This window comes from Misgurnus anguillicaudatus, chromosome 2 (genome assembly GCF_027580225.2).
Source record: "Misgurnus anguillicaudatus chromosome 2, ASM2758022v2, whole genome shotgun sequence".
NCBI classification, from domain to species: Eukaryota; Metazoa; Chordata; class Actinopteri; order Cypriniformes; family Cobitidae; genus Misgurnus; species Misgurnus anguillicaudatus.
The window spans coordinates 39,820,330-39,840,370 of record NC_073338.2 but is presented as its reverse complement, the minus strand read 5'-3'; the positions used below and the strand labels follow the sequence as shown (position 1 = coordinate 39,840,370).

Sequence of the window (20,041 nt, the reverse complement as noted above, 5' to 3'; positions counted from 1 at the left end):
AGAAGCTCTCCTACTTACAGTAAGAGCAGAGCGAAAGACAGATCCAGAGATGGAGAGAAATGTTTTGTTTTTGTACTAGTAAGTGATAGTTCACTGATCAGTCCTCTAATTAAACACATGTAGCTGGGTGGCCGAACTATGAGCTATTAGCCATAAAACGGACCCCGTAATTATATTAGCTCTTTATGTGGGCTAAGGGGGTATTTATGGCATTCATTATGTGCGCTGCAGAGAGATCGAAAGACTCGGACAGGGTTTTTTCTTAGGGGTGGGGGTTGTCAGATTTCATTTCATTTTCTCAAAGTGTAGGCAATTAAAACAAGTCCAGACTTAAAGGAGAATATATCTGTGCTATGTGTAATAAAATTTCATGGTCCGATCCACAGGGTGACAAAGGCAGTAATGAATTAGCAAGGATCGCAAAGACGTTATGGCGACGTGGCAGAGCAAGCGGAACCTCATCATAAATCTACCAAGTTCATTCATTCACTTCCTGCCCCAGAGAAACACGTTCGGCACACATTCGCATGCACACGTGAGGTTATTTTAGTTTATTAAAACAACTATTTATTCTGTAAACAGAAACGGCTTGGTTGAAAATTGGTTGAAAATAAGCTGAAAATATGACCAACAACAAAAATAAACAAACATTTGTTTTCTATACTAAGAAAGTGTCTGGATGAGAAAACCACTATTTTCTGTTACAAACTTTCACATAGCATCTTTAGGTTATAGTAACATTAAAAATCATAATTTGATGTTCAAAGATTTATTATAAAAAACATATTATTTTTCTGCAAAATGCAATAAATACACGTTTGGTTAAGCGGATTTATGGCATTCTGCAGAAAAGGAGGACTGCCGTTTATCGCGTTTTGGGAAAAAAGGGAGAAAAGATAACAGAATATCGGATTTTCCGTAAAATTAAGAATTTACATTTTTATACCGACATATTACGATACTTATTTTTCCAGTAACATTTTTTTTTTAATGGCGTTTATCGCGTTTTGGAACCAAACTCTTCCTCAAATATATATCCCCAAGCAAGTTACAATTTGTGTTGTTGTGTTTATTTTTGTTGAATTAAGAAACTTAAACAAAACTATTTATAAACAGAAAAAAGTCTAAAAAGCAACTTTAAAATTGCTAACTCCGTCACGCTCACTGTACAGCACACAGCAAAAGTAAAAACCCTAAAGGACTGTGTGCTACCTGAATCTGCTGTCTCCGCCAGGCAACAATTCCATGCTTAATTTCCCTCCAGTAATAGACTTTCAGGGAGGTGTCCGCAGTTTCTACCCTTGAGCGATGTTCATTTATTGGGTGTAAGTAATTAAATGTAAGGTATCACCTTAAATGGTACGTGAACATCGGTGTGGACTGGTGCAATGGACGTTTTTGCTTTCCTCACCTTTAGGAAAGTATCCAAGGATCCGTTCTCCATATACTCTGTAATAATCATCACCGGCTTGCCTGTAGAAAGCAAAAAGACAGAGAATACAAGATTTACCATCACAGTCTTGATGGAAGGCAAAAAACATAAAACGTCCCAAAAGATTGATGATTCTACACAACGCCACACAGAAATAAATCGTGGTAATGGCGTCATTAATCCTTTATCGCTGATATGCTGAAACAGTGGGATGGAGGGGAAAAGAGAGAAGGCTACAGCCCGGCCACATTCTCCCGGGCAAGCCCATTATTCAGCGTGACAGACCTTCATCAGAGCTTTCCACTATCAAAGACAGCAGTTAATTAACCCCGGCTAATCCACCGAGAACCAATTAGAGCGCTTTGTTGTCGTGATGGGCGTGCAGGACGGTCTATGAGAGCCGATGGGAGGGCTCAGCACCTGTTGAGGTAAGTACGAGTGGTGATGGATGGCAGGTAGCGAGAAGCATATCTTTTGTTGTAATCTCCACCATTTTTCACTTCCCAGGATGCACTGGGGTTGTCTGTAGATCGTTGACAACGGGGCACATCACCGACTTTTAAGTACAGTACTTACAAAACACACATACTAATGGGCGTATTCCTGTCGTCACCAATCTCCCCCCAAGGCTTCGTCAGCAAGCTGATGTCTAAAATAAAGGGATGGAATGAAATAAACACTTTCTGCTGACTTGGCGAGTCATAACCTAAATACATCACTTAACCTCTCGACGCGCACTAGCTCGGGTGTGAGATGACGTCAGTTTTTTTTAACGCTGCTAACAATATCTAAATAGCCTACTGTCTACAAACATTAATAATATTAACATTACTATACATAGTTTAAAAGTTTAAAAATCGTTTCGGATGAACGTCTTGTAATATAATATAATATACAATCTGAGGATTATGTACATCGTAACATTGTACACTCGCATTCAAAACCGCATTCAAACTTTGTTTTAAAAAGTAGGCGGGAGTATAATACATAATATCCAAACAGTGCTGTCAAATATCGTGAGAAATATCGTTGTCATCTGACTCGCTTGTTCCTTCAATGAATTCATGGAAAATATTGATAGACAGAACATGTAGCCAATTAGATAACGAATCCAACAATCTTTGTGTGACGTTTTATTTCCTGGTGTGGAAACGGCATTTTATACGCTAACATAAGGATAAATAATAATAAGAACGAACGTGTATGCATGTAAACAAAAGACTTGTATTTTGGGGCTGACTGGCACTTAGAAAGAGTGGGGGTGCTTTTCAAGAGGTTAAAGGTCTCAGAGTTCAGACATTAGTTTCATTTAATAGAAACATCCAAATCGGGGAAAACAACCACGTCTAATGTTGGTATGCACCATACTTGCCCATACTTTAAACTTGAATGTTCGTAGTGTCGTGTGTTGCTCATGTTTTCAAAATATGTGTTTGTTGCGTCATGTGAACCATGTGCATCACGTGTTTTGTCAAAATAAAAGCCTGCTGCACACACATCAAAACTGTTTATGATAAAAGAGACGCTTATGTTCACAAAATACACACAAGATACTCCCTTAACAGTAAACTTTGATTACGTATGAGATTATGTGAGTATCTGGCAAACACGAGCGTCTCTTTTATCATAAACCCTTTAAACGCGTTTGCAGCAGGCACTTATTTTGACAACATGTGATGCACATAGGATCACTCGATGCGCCGAACACATATTTTGAAATTACGGACCACATACGACGGGCTACATACATTTTGTGACGAACTTCGCATCGAGCGTCCTCGAAAAAAGAAGTCACCGGCCGCCACTGTTTACAATATAAAATTATTATTATATTTTTAATATAAAAATCAATGGCTCCTAATCTCATCATTAGATTAAAAAACTTCACCCTGGGCTTCACAGACAGGTTCACATTTTCTCCTTTGGTAATCATACACCTGTAAACTAACAATAGTTTTGCCATTATCATTTATACAAAAAAAATAAACAAGAACAAAGCAAGCTGACCTACATCAGTGCAAGCTATGCTGTTTGTATACACCATGCTGAAAGAAAGATGAACGTCTTTGGGTACTTTCCCATAAACTAGTGCAGTCTGGGTAAACGGTATCTTTGTCAGTATATCAGTGTTTGTAGAGACATAAGTGCTCAGTTGTGGCCTGATGTAAGCTGCCTTCTCAGAGCTGCTGTGTAAACAGCAGCCGTGTCTGTGCAGATAAATGACTTATATTCCTTACGTCTCCACTCTGGAATACTGAAATATATCTGCTGTAGTCAGGAGACGTGAGAGGCGTACGTGTGTACACCGTACGTGCGTGTCTGTATGTATCTGCGAAAAACTGGTCTGATTGCCCCTCGGAGCATCACCACGGCAACCGGCCCGGTTATACATCACCTAAAATTAAATCACTATCTCACTAAGATAAATGCCTTCCCCGACACCCCCAAACCTAACCCACCGTGTCTAGTCCGAAAAAGGAAAAAAATCCAATTCCCTTTTACTTTTCTGTAGCAGACTAATGTAGCTGTCAGCCGGCGAGAGGGAGAGCGGGTCGTGCCACACTACGTTCTGGGAATGGTACAGCGACGGGTGGCCATCTGATGTCACCGCCTGTGTGTGTGTGTGTGTGAAATGTGAATGTGTGAGTGTTAGCGCTTAATCAGAAAGACTGCATTGATCCTGAATGAGCGGGCGGTCGAGGTGGTGGATTTGATCAGGGAGGCTTACAGCAGCCACCCAGAGCTCGGACCTCAGAGTAACAGCCTAGAGCGCTGCCCAGAGACGGAGCGTAGATCCGGGAAACCTCAGATGTACGTGTAGATATACACTGAGGAGGCAGATGTGAGAGTTTAACGGGTTCGGATTTGTGATAAAAAATACCAAATCCACAGGAAAATGTGATATTAACTACCCAGCCAAATTTGAATGATTAAAAGTTCCAAATAAATAAAATGTGTTATCAAAATCTTGGGAAAGGTTTGAAGGCAGGATTGTCTGTCTCAAACCCTGGGGGTGTGTACACTGTCGACGCTGAAACCCGCAAAATTGCGGGAAAGCTGTTTAACTTTTAAATACCGCTACACCCTGAATGGATACTCGTGATTGTGTTAAAGGGACACTCCACTTTTTTGAAAATATGCTAATTTTCCAGCTCCCCTAGAGTTAAACATTTGAGTTTTACCGTTTTTGGAATCCATTCAGCTGATATCCGGGTCTGGCGGTACCACTTTTAGCATAGCTTAGCACAATTCATTGAATCTGATTAGACCATTAGCATCGCGCTAAAAAATAACCAAAGAGTTTCGATATTTTTTGTTACTCTTCTGTAGTTACATCGTGTAACAAGACGACGAAAAATTAAAAGTTGCGATTTTCTAGGCCGATATGGCTAGAAACTATACTCTCGTTCTGGCGAATAATCAAGGACTTTGAAATAGTCCCCTTGGTAACTTTCAATGGAGGGGACTATTTTTTGGCACTGCGTAAAATCATTGCGCCTCCTGCAGCCATGTTACGGCAAAGTCCTTAATTATTACGAGAGTATAGTTCCTAGCCATATCGACTTAGAAAATTGCAACTTTTAATTTTCTGTCAGTCTTAGTACACGATGCAACTACAGAAGAGTCAAGTTTTAAATAGGAAAATTATCGAAACCCTTAGGCTTTTTTTAGTGCAATGCTAATGGTCTAATCAGATTTAATGGATTACGCTAAGCCATGCCAAAAGCGGTACCGCCAGACCCGGAGATCGGCTGAATGGATTCCAAAACGGTGGGAATCGAATGTTTAACTCTAGGGGAGCTGGAAAATTAGCATATTTTCAAAAAAGAGTGGAGTGTCCCTTTAAGGGTGGGGCCATGCTCGGTGCCCAAATAATCCTAAACACAGGATTAGAAAACATGGTGTAACTCCACATTTAAGTACTACATAGTTTTCAGTCTTTGTAATGTGTTTCAGCAATAAATGTTTAACTATGTGTTTAGAAACATTCCTCTGAAATGACTTACAGAGACTTTTTAACCTTTTTTTTAACAAATAATAAAATCGCTACCATCACCAACCCAAACCTGTTAAACTCTCACATCTGCCATAGAAGAACCATTTTCTGCTGTATGGTTCCATAAAGAACCCTTATCATCCAAAGAACCTTTCTGTTTAAATAAAAAATGCAAGACATGGTTCTTTTAAAAGCCTTTGACTGAATGGTTCTTTTGGGAACCAAAAATAGTTCTTCTTCGACGTCATTGTTAAAACCCTTTTGTAGCACCTTTAAATTTAACAGTGCATATTCATACTTAAATGCTTCTATGAAATCCCTGCCCTGTTAAATGTTTTAAAAGGTTATCTAGTGCTGATTTTGTGCATGCTTTTAAGAGCTAATCTCAACCTATGCCCATGATTACTTCAGCCTAATAAAACACTTCCTATTATGAGCTCTTTACAACACAACCCTGAATGCAAGATTGTCTCTTGACATTAATCTCTGGCAACCCTGAGTGGCTTTTTTAATTTCCCCTCTAATTCATGCATTATCAGGCTATCATCCGGACATCTGACATAGCAAATTTTCCTGATGAGATACAAAAGGTTACTGCACAACAGCAAAAGGACGAATAGCATCTCTGTCTGGCGGTCCACTCGCTATCTGAAAAGTGTACAATGGAACTCATTGAAAGCTTCCTGTATTAGCATCACATGTCTTATGAAGAGGGCAGTCATATCTCTGTGATTTCCCCCTCAAGACCTGTTCTTTCTAGTATATTTCCAAAAAGATAACCCTTCGTAAACCCTGAATGGCAAAAAAAGACTTTCACAATCACTCCTAAAAATAAAGGTGTAGAACTGACAGTATGACATTTTTACATCATGGTTATAGTGACCAAAATCACCACAAAAAAAATTCTAAAAAAGTACTGATTTTACATGTATGTGTGCACTTTTGTTCCCATAAATATCAAATAAATAGCATTAAAGAGCACCAATTATTCGATTCACCATTTTACATTTCCTTTGGTGTGTAAGTGTGTATTAGTACATGTTAACGATATGCAAAAGGTACACACTTCAAAGTAAACGATGACGCGAGTTATCATCTCCAACGTAAATCACTTTTCTTGGACTACAACAAACACAAGGATTGTAGGCAACAGTTTACTTTCTGGGATTGGTGATGTAGAGAAGACCGACATTATCATAATTCCTCCCGCTTTAGACTTACAGCCTGTAAGTTAACTCCTGTTAGCATTGCATTGTGAGCGAGTCTTTCAAACATTTCTGGTTGATGTCAGAGGTATTCAGGCCTAGTTGGTAAATGCTGTAAATCTGTATAAAACATTTGTTTAACTCTTTCGCCGCCATTGACGAGATATCTCGTCAATCAAGAGAAAACGCTTCCCCGCCAATGACGAGTATTTCCGGCTTTCCCCAATACCGCTATTATCCACCATCCCTTCCGCAACATTTTAAACCCAGAAGTATTTCCCTATGGCAAGCTGCTGCATGTCTGTGTCTGTTTTAAAGATCGCTCTGAATGGGATCTCTATGAAAAGTCCGTCACAAAAATGGAATTATCTCTGCTTTTTGCTCAAAATGTGGTGTTTTTGCAGAAACCTACCCATATTCAAAAGCTGATTACAAAAGAACCACTGAAGGTAGGATGAAATGTTTTATTTTGTTTGAAAGCAGAGGGTCTGTTCTTTCATTTGATATATTGTATGTTTACATTTTTAAAGAAGAACATTTTCTGGAAGGCATTAAACTTTTGTGAAAATCATGAAAAACGCTAGCGCTGGCTGGCAACTTTTTTTTAAAAACGCTGGCGGTGAAAGAGTTAAACCATAATACATGCACAAGAGCTGAATGTGTATGTGGCGCATGTATATCCTTTATCTGTATCCACACATCCATCCAGTAAAACCTTTTATAGAAACTGCCAGTGAACAATAAATACAATTATTGTTCAAAACCAAATAATATTATGCTGATAAAAATATGCTAATTTAGCTGATTTATTTATTCTGCTACTATATATTATTACAAAATGCGATTACAGTAAAGAATATACACGACATAAACTGCTTAGTTTATATTTATAAAAGTTCATAATGTGTTTGCACATACTTTTGTTATGTTTTAAATGAAAAAAAATTAATAAGCAAATAATTTCATAATCTCATGTCTTATCTGCATAATAATATTTTCATAAATTGAAAACAATACTGAATAGATGTAATAATAGTTTAATATGTTTATTATGGTTTGTTCAAATAAATTGCAATGTGTTGAATGAGAAATATGCTGCTGATTGTCAGATCGCGTGAAGCTCGACGTGTCGAAAGATTTCCAGGGACAGTTGTGACATTTCAAACTATTGCCTGAAAAGGTTAAAAACACAAAGTCTTGGTCTATTCCATGTACAAACACTCGACTGACTTTCCCATTGTAAAGATACTGGTATATCTCTGTGCTATTTGCGCATTGAAGACCTGCACCCCCGAGCAACAACATGATATGATTGAATATATCTTTAGATGTATCAGGCCACTTCTTCATTTCATCCTCACATTGGTTCATACATGGCAGGTGTAGTAAATCTGTAGTAAAACTGTTTTAATCATGTTTTATGTGTGCTCCCACTACACTGTTTTCTACCGGCTGGCTATTGAAACAGATGTTTGGCACAAAGAAGGAAAATACATCATATACTTACTTCCGCGTTTGAAAATAAGGTGGACAAAGGTGCTACAAAAGGTTCTTCACAGTGATACCATAGAAGAACTATTCTAATCTAATATACTAACTAATATAATCTAAATCTAAAAACATCCAATGGTTCCCCACCTTTTATCTCTCAAAATGCATCAGCCAAGTGAATAAATTTAACATAGATTTACCATCAACAAACTGGCAAACTCTGAACGCAAAAACCCAACAGCATGAATCCAGGTCTGCTTCTGTTCTGATATGTAGGGCAGAAACTTAAAAATCACATCCACTTATATAAAGCTGTCACAGCATGCTGCCGTCAAAGGCGTTTTGCAAGGAATCTCTTGAACTCTATACGTGCTTACTGGGGAAAATCGCTTGATAAATCTATTCCCAGTGGAGTTCCTCTGACCTACATGTTTGTAACACAAGTTTAGTGACAAAATGAATACCTTTGAGAAACTCAGGGCCCAGGTAATCAATATCACATACTCTTCATCTCTGTAATGGGATGTCCACGTGATTCAGTTTAGACCTGTTCTTAATGGAAACGAACCTTTGTTGCATTTTGAAGAGAGATATCAGACAGATTGTGTAATTGTGTGTAGAGAGAGAGAGAGACGTAGGGCCATATGTGGGCCGTAAAGTTTGACTCCATGTGTGTAAACATATGTTAGTGTGTGTATAATGGTAAACCACATACATTTGGCCAGCAATCCTCCCCCATCAGGACCCCAGGACTGACATCCCTTAACAAGCTCAAATCAGGCTAGCAGATTGGCCCGTTCTCTCTGCTGGCTCATCTATAGAGTGAGAACCCCTATTGCAAATAGAGTATTGATTTTACACCCCACGTTAAAGCTGTTTGATTTCGGCAGCGGTTACCCTGGTAACTGCAGATTTCATTCCCGATCTACAGTAGGTATCTCCCTGTATTCTTGGCATATATAGGGGGGCAACTAACTTATAGGATCAAAGACATATTGACCAGGTTGCTGGCCCAACGGGTTGCTCTGTGTTAGTTCGCTATACGATTATGAAGAAAAGAACAAAAGAGACTGTTCTTTAACTTTACAATCTTATTGATTTTCCTAATGGTGCTTTAACTAAATGACACATAATGTACTTAGCACTGAGTTGCTTTCCAAGTCCTCGTTGCAGGAAAAGCACACAGACCCAAAGGAGGACCCACAGCTCTAAATCTAACTCGAGAGTTAACGTAATTTAACACAAGAGTCTCGGCAAGACTTTAAACTTTCATTGTCCCCTAAACAAAGGAACTGCGGTTTAATGAACGGGTTCTCGAAATAGCAGCCACTTCGTTAAATGCGGCGAGAGAGAGAAAACGTTGCGGTAGGAAGAACGAAATGAGAAGAGATGATAGCCTCCTCCAAATTGAATGCTTCCAGATTAGGCGATTGTTGGCACATAAAAGAGGAGATGAGAGATACTGGGAGATCACAACTTTTCTGACAAATGACGAGATGGCAATTAAAAGGGCTATTTCCAAACCTTTCTTTTAGTCGTACCGTACACGCTATCTGCACAACAATAGGAGCAATCAAAGCGAGAAGGAGGGTTTGAAACATTGTTCTGATAAAAGCCTGTTGATTGGACCGCGTGTATAAAGAAAATATGTCTACAGGATTCTGCTCTGAATGATAGCATTAGGGGTCCAACACTTTTGGAAATATCCATTTTTAAACAAATATTGCTGTTTGTGAGTCACTTATTACTACTAAATGAAGTTTTTTAACTAAGTTTGGGAGGAGCATGGTCATGTGATCTAACAAATCAGCGCGAAGAGGTGTCTTACCTCTGTTTTTTACAGCATCCCTCCTCATTGCTGTAAACTTAAAGTTGACAGCAATTTCTGACAACTTTTTTGAGTTAACCAATTGAGTTAACTAATTCAACTCAAAACAGTAACTTACCTAGATGCCTTAGAATTTTTAGTTGAGCCTACTAATTTACTTGCAAATGTACTTGCTAATTTACTTGCAGTTAATTCAACTTAAAATATTAAGGCAACCAGGTAACTTTCTTCTTTTTAAGTTGAACTAAAAAATTTACTTACAAATGTATTTATTTACTTAAAAATGTGAGTTAATTCAACTTAAAATATTAAGGCAACCAGGTAACTTTCTTCTTTTTAAGTTGAACTAAAAATTTACTTACAAATGTATTTATTTACTTAAAATTTAAAGTTAAATTAACTCAACATTTTAAGGGAAACAGGTAACTTACTTTTTTAAGTTGAACCAATACATTAAGGTAAGTACTTATTTAAGTAAGTTTAACCAACGAATTTACTTGTGTGTATTTATTTACTTAAAATTTTGAGTTAATTCAACTTAAAATATTAAGGCAACAAGGTAATTTTTTTTTTAAGTTGAACCAAACAAATTGACTTACAAATGTATTAATTTACTTAAAAAATTGAGTTAATTCAACTTAAAATATTAAGGAAACAAGGTAACTTTATTTTTTTTTTTGAGTTGAACTAACAAATTTACTTACAAATATATTTATTTACTTCATATTTTAAGTTAAATTAACTCAAAATTTTAAAGCAATCAGGTAACTTCCTTTTTCAAGTTGAACCAACAACTTTACTTACGTGTATTATTTACTTAATATTTTAAGTTTAATTAACTCAAAATTTTAAAGCAATCAGGTAACTTCCTTTTTTAAGTTGAACCAACAAATTTACTTACAAATGTACTTATTTACTTAATATTTTAAGTTAAATTAACTTCAAATATTAAGGCAAACAGGTAACTTCCTTTTTTAAGTTGAACCAACAAAACTTTTTTACTGTGTACTTTATTGATGATAAATATAAGGATTAAATTGATAAATCGTTGATACACGAATTGTAGTAAAATAAGTGTTTCTGTAGCTCAGTGGTAGAGCATTGTGTTAGGAGCGCAAAATGTTTTGGGCTCGATCCCAGGGACCTTGTGATGCACTGTAAGTCGTTTTGAATAAGAGCATCTGCCAAATACATATATGTAAATAAATGGGTGCCCTTCAGATTTACATTTTGAGGATGTTCTTTGGGCTAAAGTGAGATGCAATTACAACTGCAGGATTGTAATGCATAGAGTTTTGATAAGTGTGTTAGGTCAAAGGTTTCACAGCCATTCCTTTTGCTATTTTTTTTCCTGCAGCCACTGACCTCTTGAGCTGTGATCTGTGAAATTACCTCTCTCTGCAGTCATATGTGCAACTATTCACAACTATATAAGGCCCCAGCACACATTCATTTGGAGCGTGACATGAGAAGATATCATGTTTACATTTAGGACCCCCACACTTTCCTTATCCTTTTTTTGCCCATTACAGAGTGTGCCTTTCTCCTTCATATGTCATTTACCTTTATTCTGAACTCTTTCACTTTTCAAAATATAAATAAAATATATTTTTATCAGACAAAGCAGTTAAAGTTCAACTTAATGATGGACGCATTACTCTCACTTCAACTGCTACTTTGTTCCTCCAAAGAATTCTGTGCACTTCTGAAGATACTGAACTGAGTTTTAACCCCGAGCCTCTGATATTTGCTCATGACATAAATACACCACTTATAACTGGAAGACAGGCAATTAGGCAGCGTCTGCCTTTTCAAACTGAAAAGCAAACTGAATTTACGGAGAAAATAAGTCCGTTAACTGAACAACCCAATGCTAACAAAAGGTCAAAATTAGCATGCCGCATTAGAGAGGAAGAACGAAGCACAAAATGAATAAGAAATGTTGAGAGACTTCGCTCTTCATATGCGCCGCTGAATATTTATGACACTTAAAACACATCCAATTAACTATTTAAATTATTAATATTCATGCGGTCATAAATATGCAAACTCTCATTGTTGTGCTCTATAGGTAATGCGAAGCGAGAGAGGGAGAAGGCTGTTCAGTCATAATGACACTTAAAAGAAAAGGCCTTTGTTTGGCGTCTGGTGAAAGCTAAAGTTCTCTGATAAGCTCTTTTCATTACCGATGAGATAATGAGACTCTTAAAGGTTCCTAACACACATAACACAGCGTAAGCTATCTCCATCTACGACTGAGATGCAATTTAGACGACTCCAATAAGCCGCAAACGTATAAGTGCGAAACGGCAGGCGAAGATTGAAGCCATAAAAGGAAAACAAACACACACAATATTCTGGAGGTAAAAAACGAAAGCATTCTTACAATAACTATTTAATTTTAAGCAAACACATTCACGTTTGACAGTATTGCTACAAAAAGTAGTGTCCACGATATTATAATGCTAGAAAATACTGCAGCATCTACAAACTATGAAACATAATAATTCTTACATTGTGATTCTTTTATAAACAATGTTATATTGAATATTTGACCCTAGACCACAGGTCATACAGTAAGTAGCATGGGTACATTTGTAGCAATAGTCAAAAACACATTGTACGGGTCAAAATTATAGATTTTTTTATGCCAAAAATCATTAGGATGTTATGTAAAGATTGTGTTCCATGAAGATATTTTTAAATTTCCTACCAAAAATGTATATATCATTTATCATTAAAACTTAATTTGGACAACTTTAGAGGCAATTTCTCAATATTTAGATTTTTTTTGCAGCCTCAGATTCCTGATTTTCAAGTAGTTGTATCTGCGCCATATATTGTTCAATCATAACAAACCATACATCAATGGAAAGTTTATTTAGGGGCGGTTCACATTTCACATCTAAATTCGTACGGAAAAAGCGACCGTCGGTTGGTTCTTGTCACGTGACCTGTGGTGCGCTTCTGCACTTCAATTCTAGAAATTTGAAATGTTTTTAACTCGATGCGGTGCAGACGCGCCTGGAAAAATGAACACGTCGCACCGCATGCGCGTTGCTTCCATTATGAGCGTGCATACTGCGCCTACATTTGAAATAACGAACTTAAGCGTGCAAAAGAGGCAAAATGTGAATCGCCGCTTAGTCAAATGGTGTGTTAAACTCAATAAAAAAGACCCTTATGATTGGTTTTGTGGTCCATGGTCACATTGTTTAACTCCCGCCCCAGCGTTTATTAGAAAAGTTGCCAGCCAGCAATTTTCACGATTTTCACAAAGTTTAATGCCTTCCAGAAAATGTTTTTCTTAAAAAATATAAACATAAAATTGATCAAATGAAACAACAGACCCTCTGCTTTCAAAAAAAGAAAAGAAAAAAGTTCAATCGTACCTTCATTAGTTCTCTTTTTATCGCCTCTCAAATATGATAAGGTTTCTTCAAAAACACCAAATTTTGAGTAAAAAAGCTGAAATGAAGAACGTTTGATAAAGATCAGATTCAGAGCGATCCTCAAAATTTAAACGGACATACTGCTGTTTGTCCTAGGGCGGTACTTCCGGGTTTTTTAAGTTGCAGAAGAGCCATCTGGTGGATAATAGTTATAATAATTTTGGAAAGCCGGAAATACTCGTCATTGGCAGGGAGGCATTTTCTCTTAATTGACAAGTTAACTCGTCAATAGCGGGGAAAGAGTTAACAGGATGACAATTTTTTCAAAATCAAACTAAATACTTATTTTTTGAATAAAAATGTTGTGGTGAATTCCCATATAAAATCGGTGCCACAATACCAAGATGCACACCTCAGATATAGCCTACTAATAGACTATATACAAATATACACATTTCTTTAGGATATTGTCATTAAAGGAATATTCCATTTTCTTAAAAGAAAAATCCAGATAATTTACTCACCACCATGTCATCCAAAATGTTGATGTCTTTCTTTGTTCAGTCGAGAAGAAATTAGTTTTTTGAGGAAAACATTGCAGGATTTTTCTAATTTTAATGGACTTTAATAGACACCAACAATTAATACTTAACTCAACACTTAACAGTTTTTTTCAACGGAGTTTCAAAGGACTATAAACGATCCCAAACGAGGCATAAGGGTCTTATCTAGCGAAGCGATTGTCATTTTTGACAAAAAGAGAAAAAAGCTCTTTTAAACCACAACTTTTCATCTAGGTCCGGTCCAGCGTGACCTAACGCAAATGCGTAGTGACGTAGGGAGGTCACGTGTTACATATATAAAACGCACATTTGCAGACCATTGTAAACAATAAACTGACACAAAGACATTAATTAGTATCAGTTGACATAACAACGTAGGAACGGTCCTCTTTCTCAACACATTTGTAAACACTGGGGCGGAGTTTCGCGTTCGTCCTCTGTGACCTCTTGACGTGATGACGTATTGCGTCGGGTCACGCTAGCGCATCACGACCGGATCTAGACGAGAAGTTGTGCTTTAAAAGTGTATATTTGTTATTTTTATTGTCAAAAATGACAATCGTTTTGCTAGATGGGACCCTTGTGCCTCGTTTGGGATTGTTTGTGGTCCTTTGAAACTCCGTTGAAAAAAACTGTTGAGTGTTGAGTTGAGTATTAAATGTTGGGCTCTATTAAATTCCATCAAAACTAGAAAAATCCTGCAATGTTTTCCTCAAAAAACATAATTTCTTCTCGACTGAACAAAGACATCAACATTTTGGATGACATGGTGTGGTGAGTAAATTATCTGGATTTTTCTTTTAAGAAAATGGAATATTCCTTTAATTTTAATACCTACACTTTCAGACAAAATGTACAAAGGCTGTCACTGAGATGGTACCCTTTTAAAAATACACATTTGAACCTAAAGTGTGCATATTAGTACCTCAAAGGTACATATTGGTACCAAACAATAGTGATGGGGACGAGACCGCCTATGCCGAGTCCGAGTCAAGACAGAGTCTTTGAAGGGTCGAGACCAAGACCATAAAAACATGTCAGTTTTCATATTCATAATTTAATATCACCCCAGTTAATAATCAATAGATAGGCCTACAGACTAAGCTAGATTGGGAACTGTTTAGAGGAGCAGTCTAATGTCTTAATAAGGACTGTGCTTTTACTATCATTAAAAAAATCCCTACCACATGCATCTTCTTCTGCCTATTTTTCTAGAGATAAATAAACGGCTCTGATGGCAGTATCTTTGCATTGCACCATGGGATGTCATTTTCAAATAATGCCCGTCAACATTGCCTTTTATTATTATTATTATTATGTGTTGTGTGGTTTATTATATGAACATAAAAAATGTGTTGGTCTCGAGGACTCGGTCTGAAATTATGAGTCCTTCTCCTCTCACTGTGGTCCGAGACCAGGTCAAGACCGAGTCTTTGAAGGAACAAGTCCGAGATGAGTCCGTGAAAGCAGAAATTGAGCACCAGACTCGAGTACTACATCACTACCAAACAAATACATGTCTGTACCTAAATTGTACATATTAGGACCTTTTCAAAAAGGTGACAGCTTTTGCACATTTGTGAACATGCCAAAGATGACAGAGCCAAAAAACTCATTTAAGACATTTATACAGATGAATAAAAACATTGTGAGAAACCAAGACAAACATGGCAGTTTATCTCCTCAGTAAAAAGCTTTGCAAAATTCCCTGTTGGTCAGGTAGTTACAAGAACAGTTAACAGAGTCATTCTGAGATGATGTGTTTAGCCAGAATCTAAGCTTTCTCTACCAAACATCTGCACCAGCGAGTCCTGTTGTGTGACCAGATTCAACTCAACGGAGCCGTTCAGGTGGAACAGTCAAGCTACGGGTATTTCGCTCCCCGAGGCTGAACACATCAGTGAGAACGCAACACCTCCATCTGGCTCTTAATCACAGCCCCATGAAAATGCTTTGTGACCACTGTGGTGGAAAGCGTTGTTGGCAGAGTCACAATAATCATAGATATTTGCACTCGTGCTATTTGACAAAGACACATAAATTCGGCATTAAACAAAAATTGTGCAGCTAAAAGTGTGCTTAAGGCACTTGAGAACAGGTCCATTTTCTTTTACTGTTCAAAATGGCGTGCTGCCTATACTTATGTACTTGAATCCGTTTTGTAAAATCCATGAGTGAAGGCACAGGGGTGTGAAGTACATTAGTAAATAATTAATCATTGTAAAACACTTTTTTGCTGTAAAATTTTACCAAATTAATATTGTCCCTACAAATACTGTAGTTATTATTTTAGACAAAAATGTATCCGTATGTATTATGTAATGGCCCAGCTTATGATAAAATATGAAAGCATTCTGTATATAATGCATATGTATTAGGGATGCACCGCTATGGACATTTTGGCAGATACGATAACTCTTTAAATTTGGGGGGCGATAACCGATATCTATAGGCCGATAAATATTCATATTATTTTCACAATGAAAAACTCGCAGACCGCGGACATCTTGTCTTTACGCTAGACTAGCATACTCTTCTTAAGCCCGCAACACGTGTCATCTTCGTGCTATGTCACAGAAAGCACCAATCAAAACTCCACATGGCCAGCCATGAGCAAGTGAAGTGGTTCAACAAACCAAAATAATCCATAATTTATCGGCTTTCATTTATCTGCCTAATTTTGCTATCAGACCGATAACCGATAATATTAAAAATAAGCAGTTATCGGCCGATAACGATATGTCGGACGATATATCGTGCATCCCTAATATGTATACATAATTATTTTTCCACATGATTTTGCTACACAGAAAAAAATGGCCCCAAGCTCTCACTGTAGCAGTAAGGTCCTAATATGATTTTTTAGGTGCAAACGTGTACTTTTTGAATTGGGTACTACACCATAATTTTTTGACCATTTTCTCATTGTAGTAACAAACCAATCAGTATGTCATCTGATAGATTCTAATTAACTTTTATACAGTAACCAAATGACAATAAAATCAATTTGTTTTAATTATTAGGATTACTTTTTAGTATGTTTGTTATTATCTAGATATTTACACGTTAAAGTTGCCATAGAATGTAATACTGTATTTACAGCCCAGTCTCACGAAATTACGTACCTATAGTCATGTACATTTTTGATTCTTTTTCGTGATACTGTCACGAATTTCCACGTTTTTCGTGATCGTATCACGAATTTCTGTTTACATGTCATTGTAACGTATTGGTTACTCAACTGTTTTGTCCTATTTTCTTACCATTGTCGCTTCGGTTTAGGGTTAGGTTTACATAAAATGACAAAACCTAACTCTAACCCTAACGCCAGGCGACAATGGTTTAAAAATCAGAAAATATAAAAAAAGAAATCAGAAAATAGTATAAAGTATAAACCAATACTTAAAGTGACATCCTAACGCAAACACCAAATCTTATCATAATCCGAAAGCGACAATGGTTTGAAAATATGAAAAAGCAGTTGACTAACCAATACGTAACAATGACACACAAACAGAAATTTGTGATACGAAAACGAAAAAGCATAAAACATTTTACGTGACTACTAGAGGTCTTCTCGGGTCCCGATGTGCATAAATATTTTTTTTTAAAGAAAGACCCAACCCGAGACAAAGCCGAGAAAATTAGACCCGTGTCCGACCCGAACCAGCTGCATTTTTTTACCCGACTGGACCCGAATGTAAACGATACCGTACGACGTGTCTGCAGTCTGCTCCATTTTGTTTTACTTTGTTATCTGACAACGACACCCAGGTAACCACTAAAATGTATACATTTAAAATTGACTGACATGTCTGTCTCAACGAAAATTAACCTAAAAACAGAGGAGAGCTTTAAAAAAGACATTGATGCACACATGCGAAAGAGTTCGGGTTTTTGGGTCTGTTTGGCAAAAAACATTCATTTTAAATTACCCGAGACCCGATGCCGCTAATATTAACCCGACCCGTGTCCGAGGCACACATGAAACTTTTAGACCCGATCGGGTCTCGGGTCGGACCTCGTGTTTTCGGATCTAAGTGGACCCGTGAAGACCTCTAGACTATATGTCCGTAATTTTGTGAGACCGGGTTAGTATTTACCTAGGCATAAATTAATAGAGTTTTCTACATAGTAATGACAAATCGTGATCCTCAAACAGAGCTCAACATTATTATTTATGACCCTTTTAAATAGGGTAATAATAGACCATTTAATTCTGGAGACAAATCCTAGGGTTGTAAATGAACAACCGTGATGATGTTGCACTAAATAAAGTCACATATCTTCTATGTAGATATCAGAACAATCTAACATATTGTATCAATGCATTCTTTGGCACATTAAATTGCGTACAATTTTTACACAGTACACTGTACTTTAACACCATTCACACTTCCCTAACAATTGCCAAATAGGAAATTCCAATGGTTATTTTGTTGAACAAGTGTGCTCATCTCAGTAACTCACATCTGGTGACGACTCCCTCCAGTCTGATGATGTTGGGATGGTCGAACTGGCCCATGATGCTGGCCTCACTTAGGAAGTCCCGCCTCTGTTTCTCAGAGTAGCCGGCCTTCAGGCTTTTGATGGCCACGTAGATCTCTCTCTTGCTCGGGAGTTTCAAACGACCGCTGCAAACCTCGCCAAACTCACCTGGGAAGTGACATATGGCTGCCGTCAGTACATCAGTGCACGACTAAGACAGGTTTACGAGGGAATCGTGCATAAATAACATCCATCTGACAATCCCTGGACATGGTGTGGATGATTTTACAACTGTGACTTATGTGGCCATTGTAGGCTTTGAAATTCAGAAGTCTAAAATTTCCTAGGGAAAAATGTTTCTCTCACTTTTAAAGAGATATACTGCCGCTATCGGAGAGTAAAATAATTCTGAGCTCAGAATCTTAGCCAGAGGGATCTTGAATCATCCTGAAGCTTTATTGCTTAGAGGTTGCTCTTTTTAACTTTAGGAGATGTAATGAAGGTCTTAGTTATGTTTTATTGATTTACTAACTTATTCTCACGTTTCATTTCAAATTCCTTGGGTAAACAGAAATGGTATGACTGTTGGTTATTCTTACTCCCAAGTAAGACTATGGAGCTTTAAAATATATGTGGACTACTCAGTGGAAAATCTTAGTCTGAGACATATCTACTCTAGAGGAGACCGCTGATCTCTTGTTCTCATATGAAAATGCGAGAAGCAGTATACCCAGACAAAAACCTAAATTTGTGTTTCTTTAGCACAGTGGTGAAAAATTGCGTTAGCAGTGCAAAAGGTTGAGGGTTCGCTCCCAGGGAACACAATTATTAATATAATGTATAGACGGTTTACAACATAAACAAGCAGCTTTCGTGGTCAACACGTAACTTCTGGTCCTAACTCCGCTAAGAATAAATAACAACAAAGTACTTTAAACATAGTTTATTTATATAACAAGCACAATAAACAACACGTAGATTGCCTAGGAAACCAAAACATTTGTTATTTTCAACAAGGTATTTGTTCAAGAGTTCACTTTAGCATTTAGTCAGACAATTAAAAACACTGAAACCGGAAGTAAGGTTCGGACCAGATGCATATCGCGTCACCGCACGTGCGTCCGATGAAACAAGTTATACCTTTCAATGCACTGTAAAGCTAGAAGTATAGTCCAGCTTTTACGCATACACGAGGGTCCCCATACAGTACGCATGACACAAATTTCGTCAATTGAATAGTACGCGCACTGCCAGATTTTTTCATCATTTTTGCTATGGAAATATGCAATTTCTGAATGCAGAACTTCTCAGTCATAAAAGCCACCTGCAAGGCCTGAAAGAGATCAAGCTCAGCCAAGTAAGAAAAAGTAATACAATAGTAACGTAAGCATTACTTTCCATGAAAAGTAACGCAATTAGTTACTTTTTTGGAGAGTAACTTAATATTGTAATACATTACTTTTAAAAGTAAATTTCCCCAACACTGGTCCCCAGTGCTTCTATCAACCTAGAAAATGTGAAAAAGTTATGTCAGAAGGGGATAGTACCACCTCTTAATCTGCACTATCCAACCACGACACTTCCATTTAGTGCAAAGATCACCTAATTTGCATTTAAAAGGACACACCCAAAAACTGCACATTTT

General features: G+C 37.3%; 1 protein-coding gene across 1 annotated transcript in view; it reads right to left on the bottom strand.

The window, feature by feature from the left end:
• Window positions 1-20,041, bottom strand: part of epha4b (eph receptor A4b) — a 176,727-nt gene that overhangs the window by 13,730 nt on the left and 142,956 nt on the right. The window contains exons 11-12 of the mRNA XM_055203154.2: window positions 18,379-18,564; window positions 1,412-1,473 (exon numbers count right to left, since the gene is read on the bottom strand). Of these exons, the coding sequence (XP_055059129.2) occupies window positions 1,412-1,473; window positions 18,379-18,564 (248 nt within the window). The remainder of the gene's footprint in view (window positions 1-1,411; window positions 1,474-18,378; window positions 18,565-20,041) is intronic.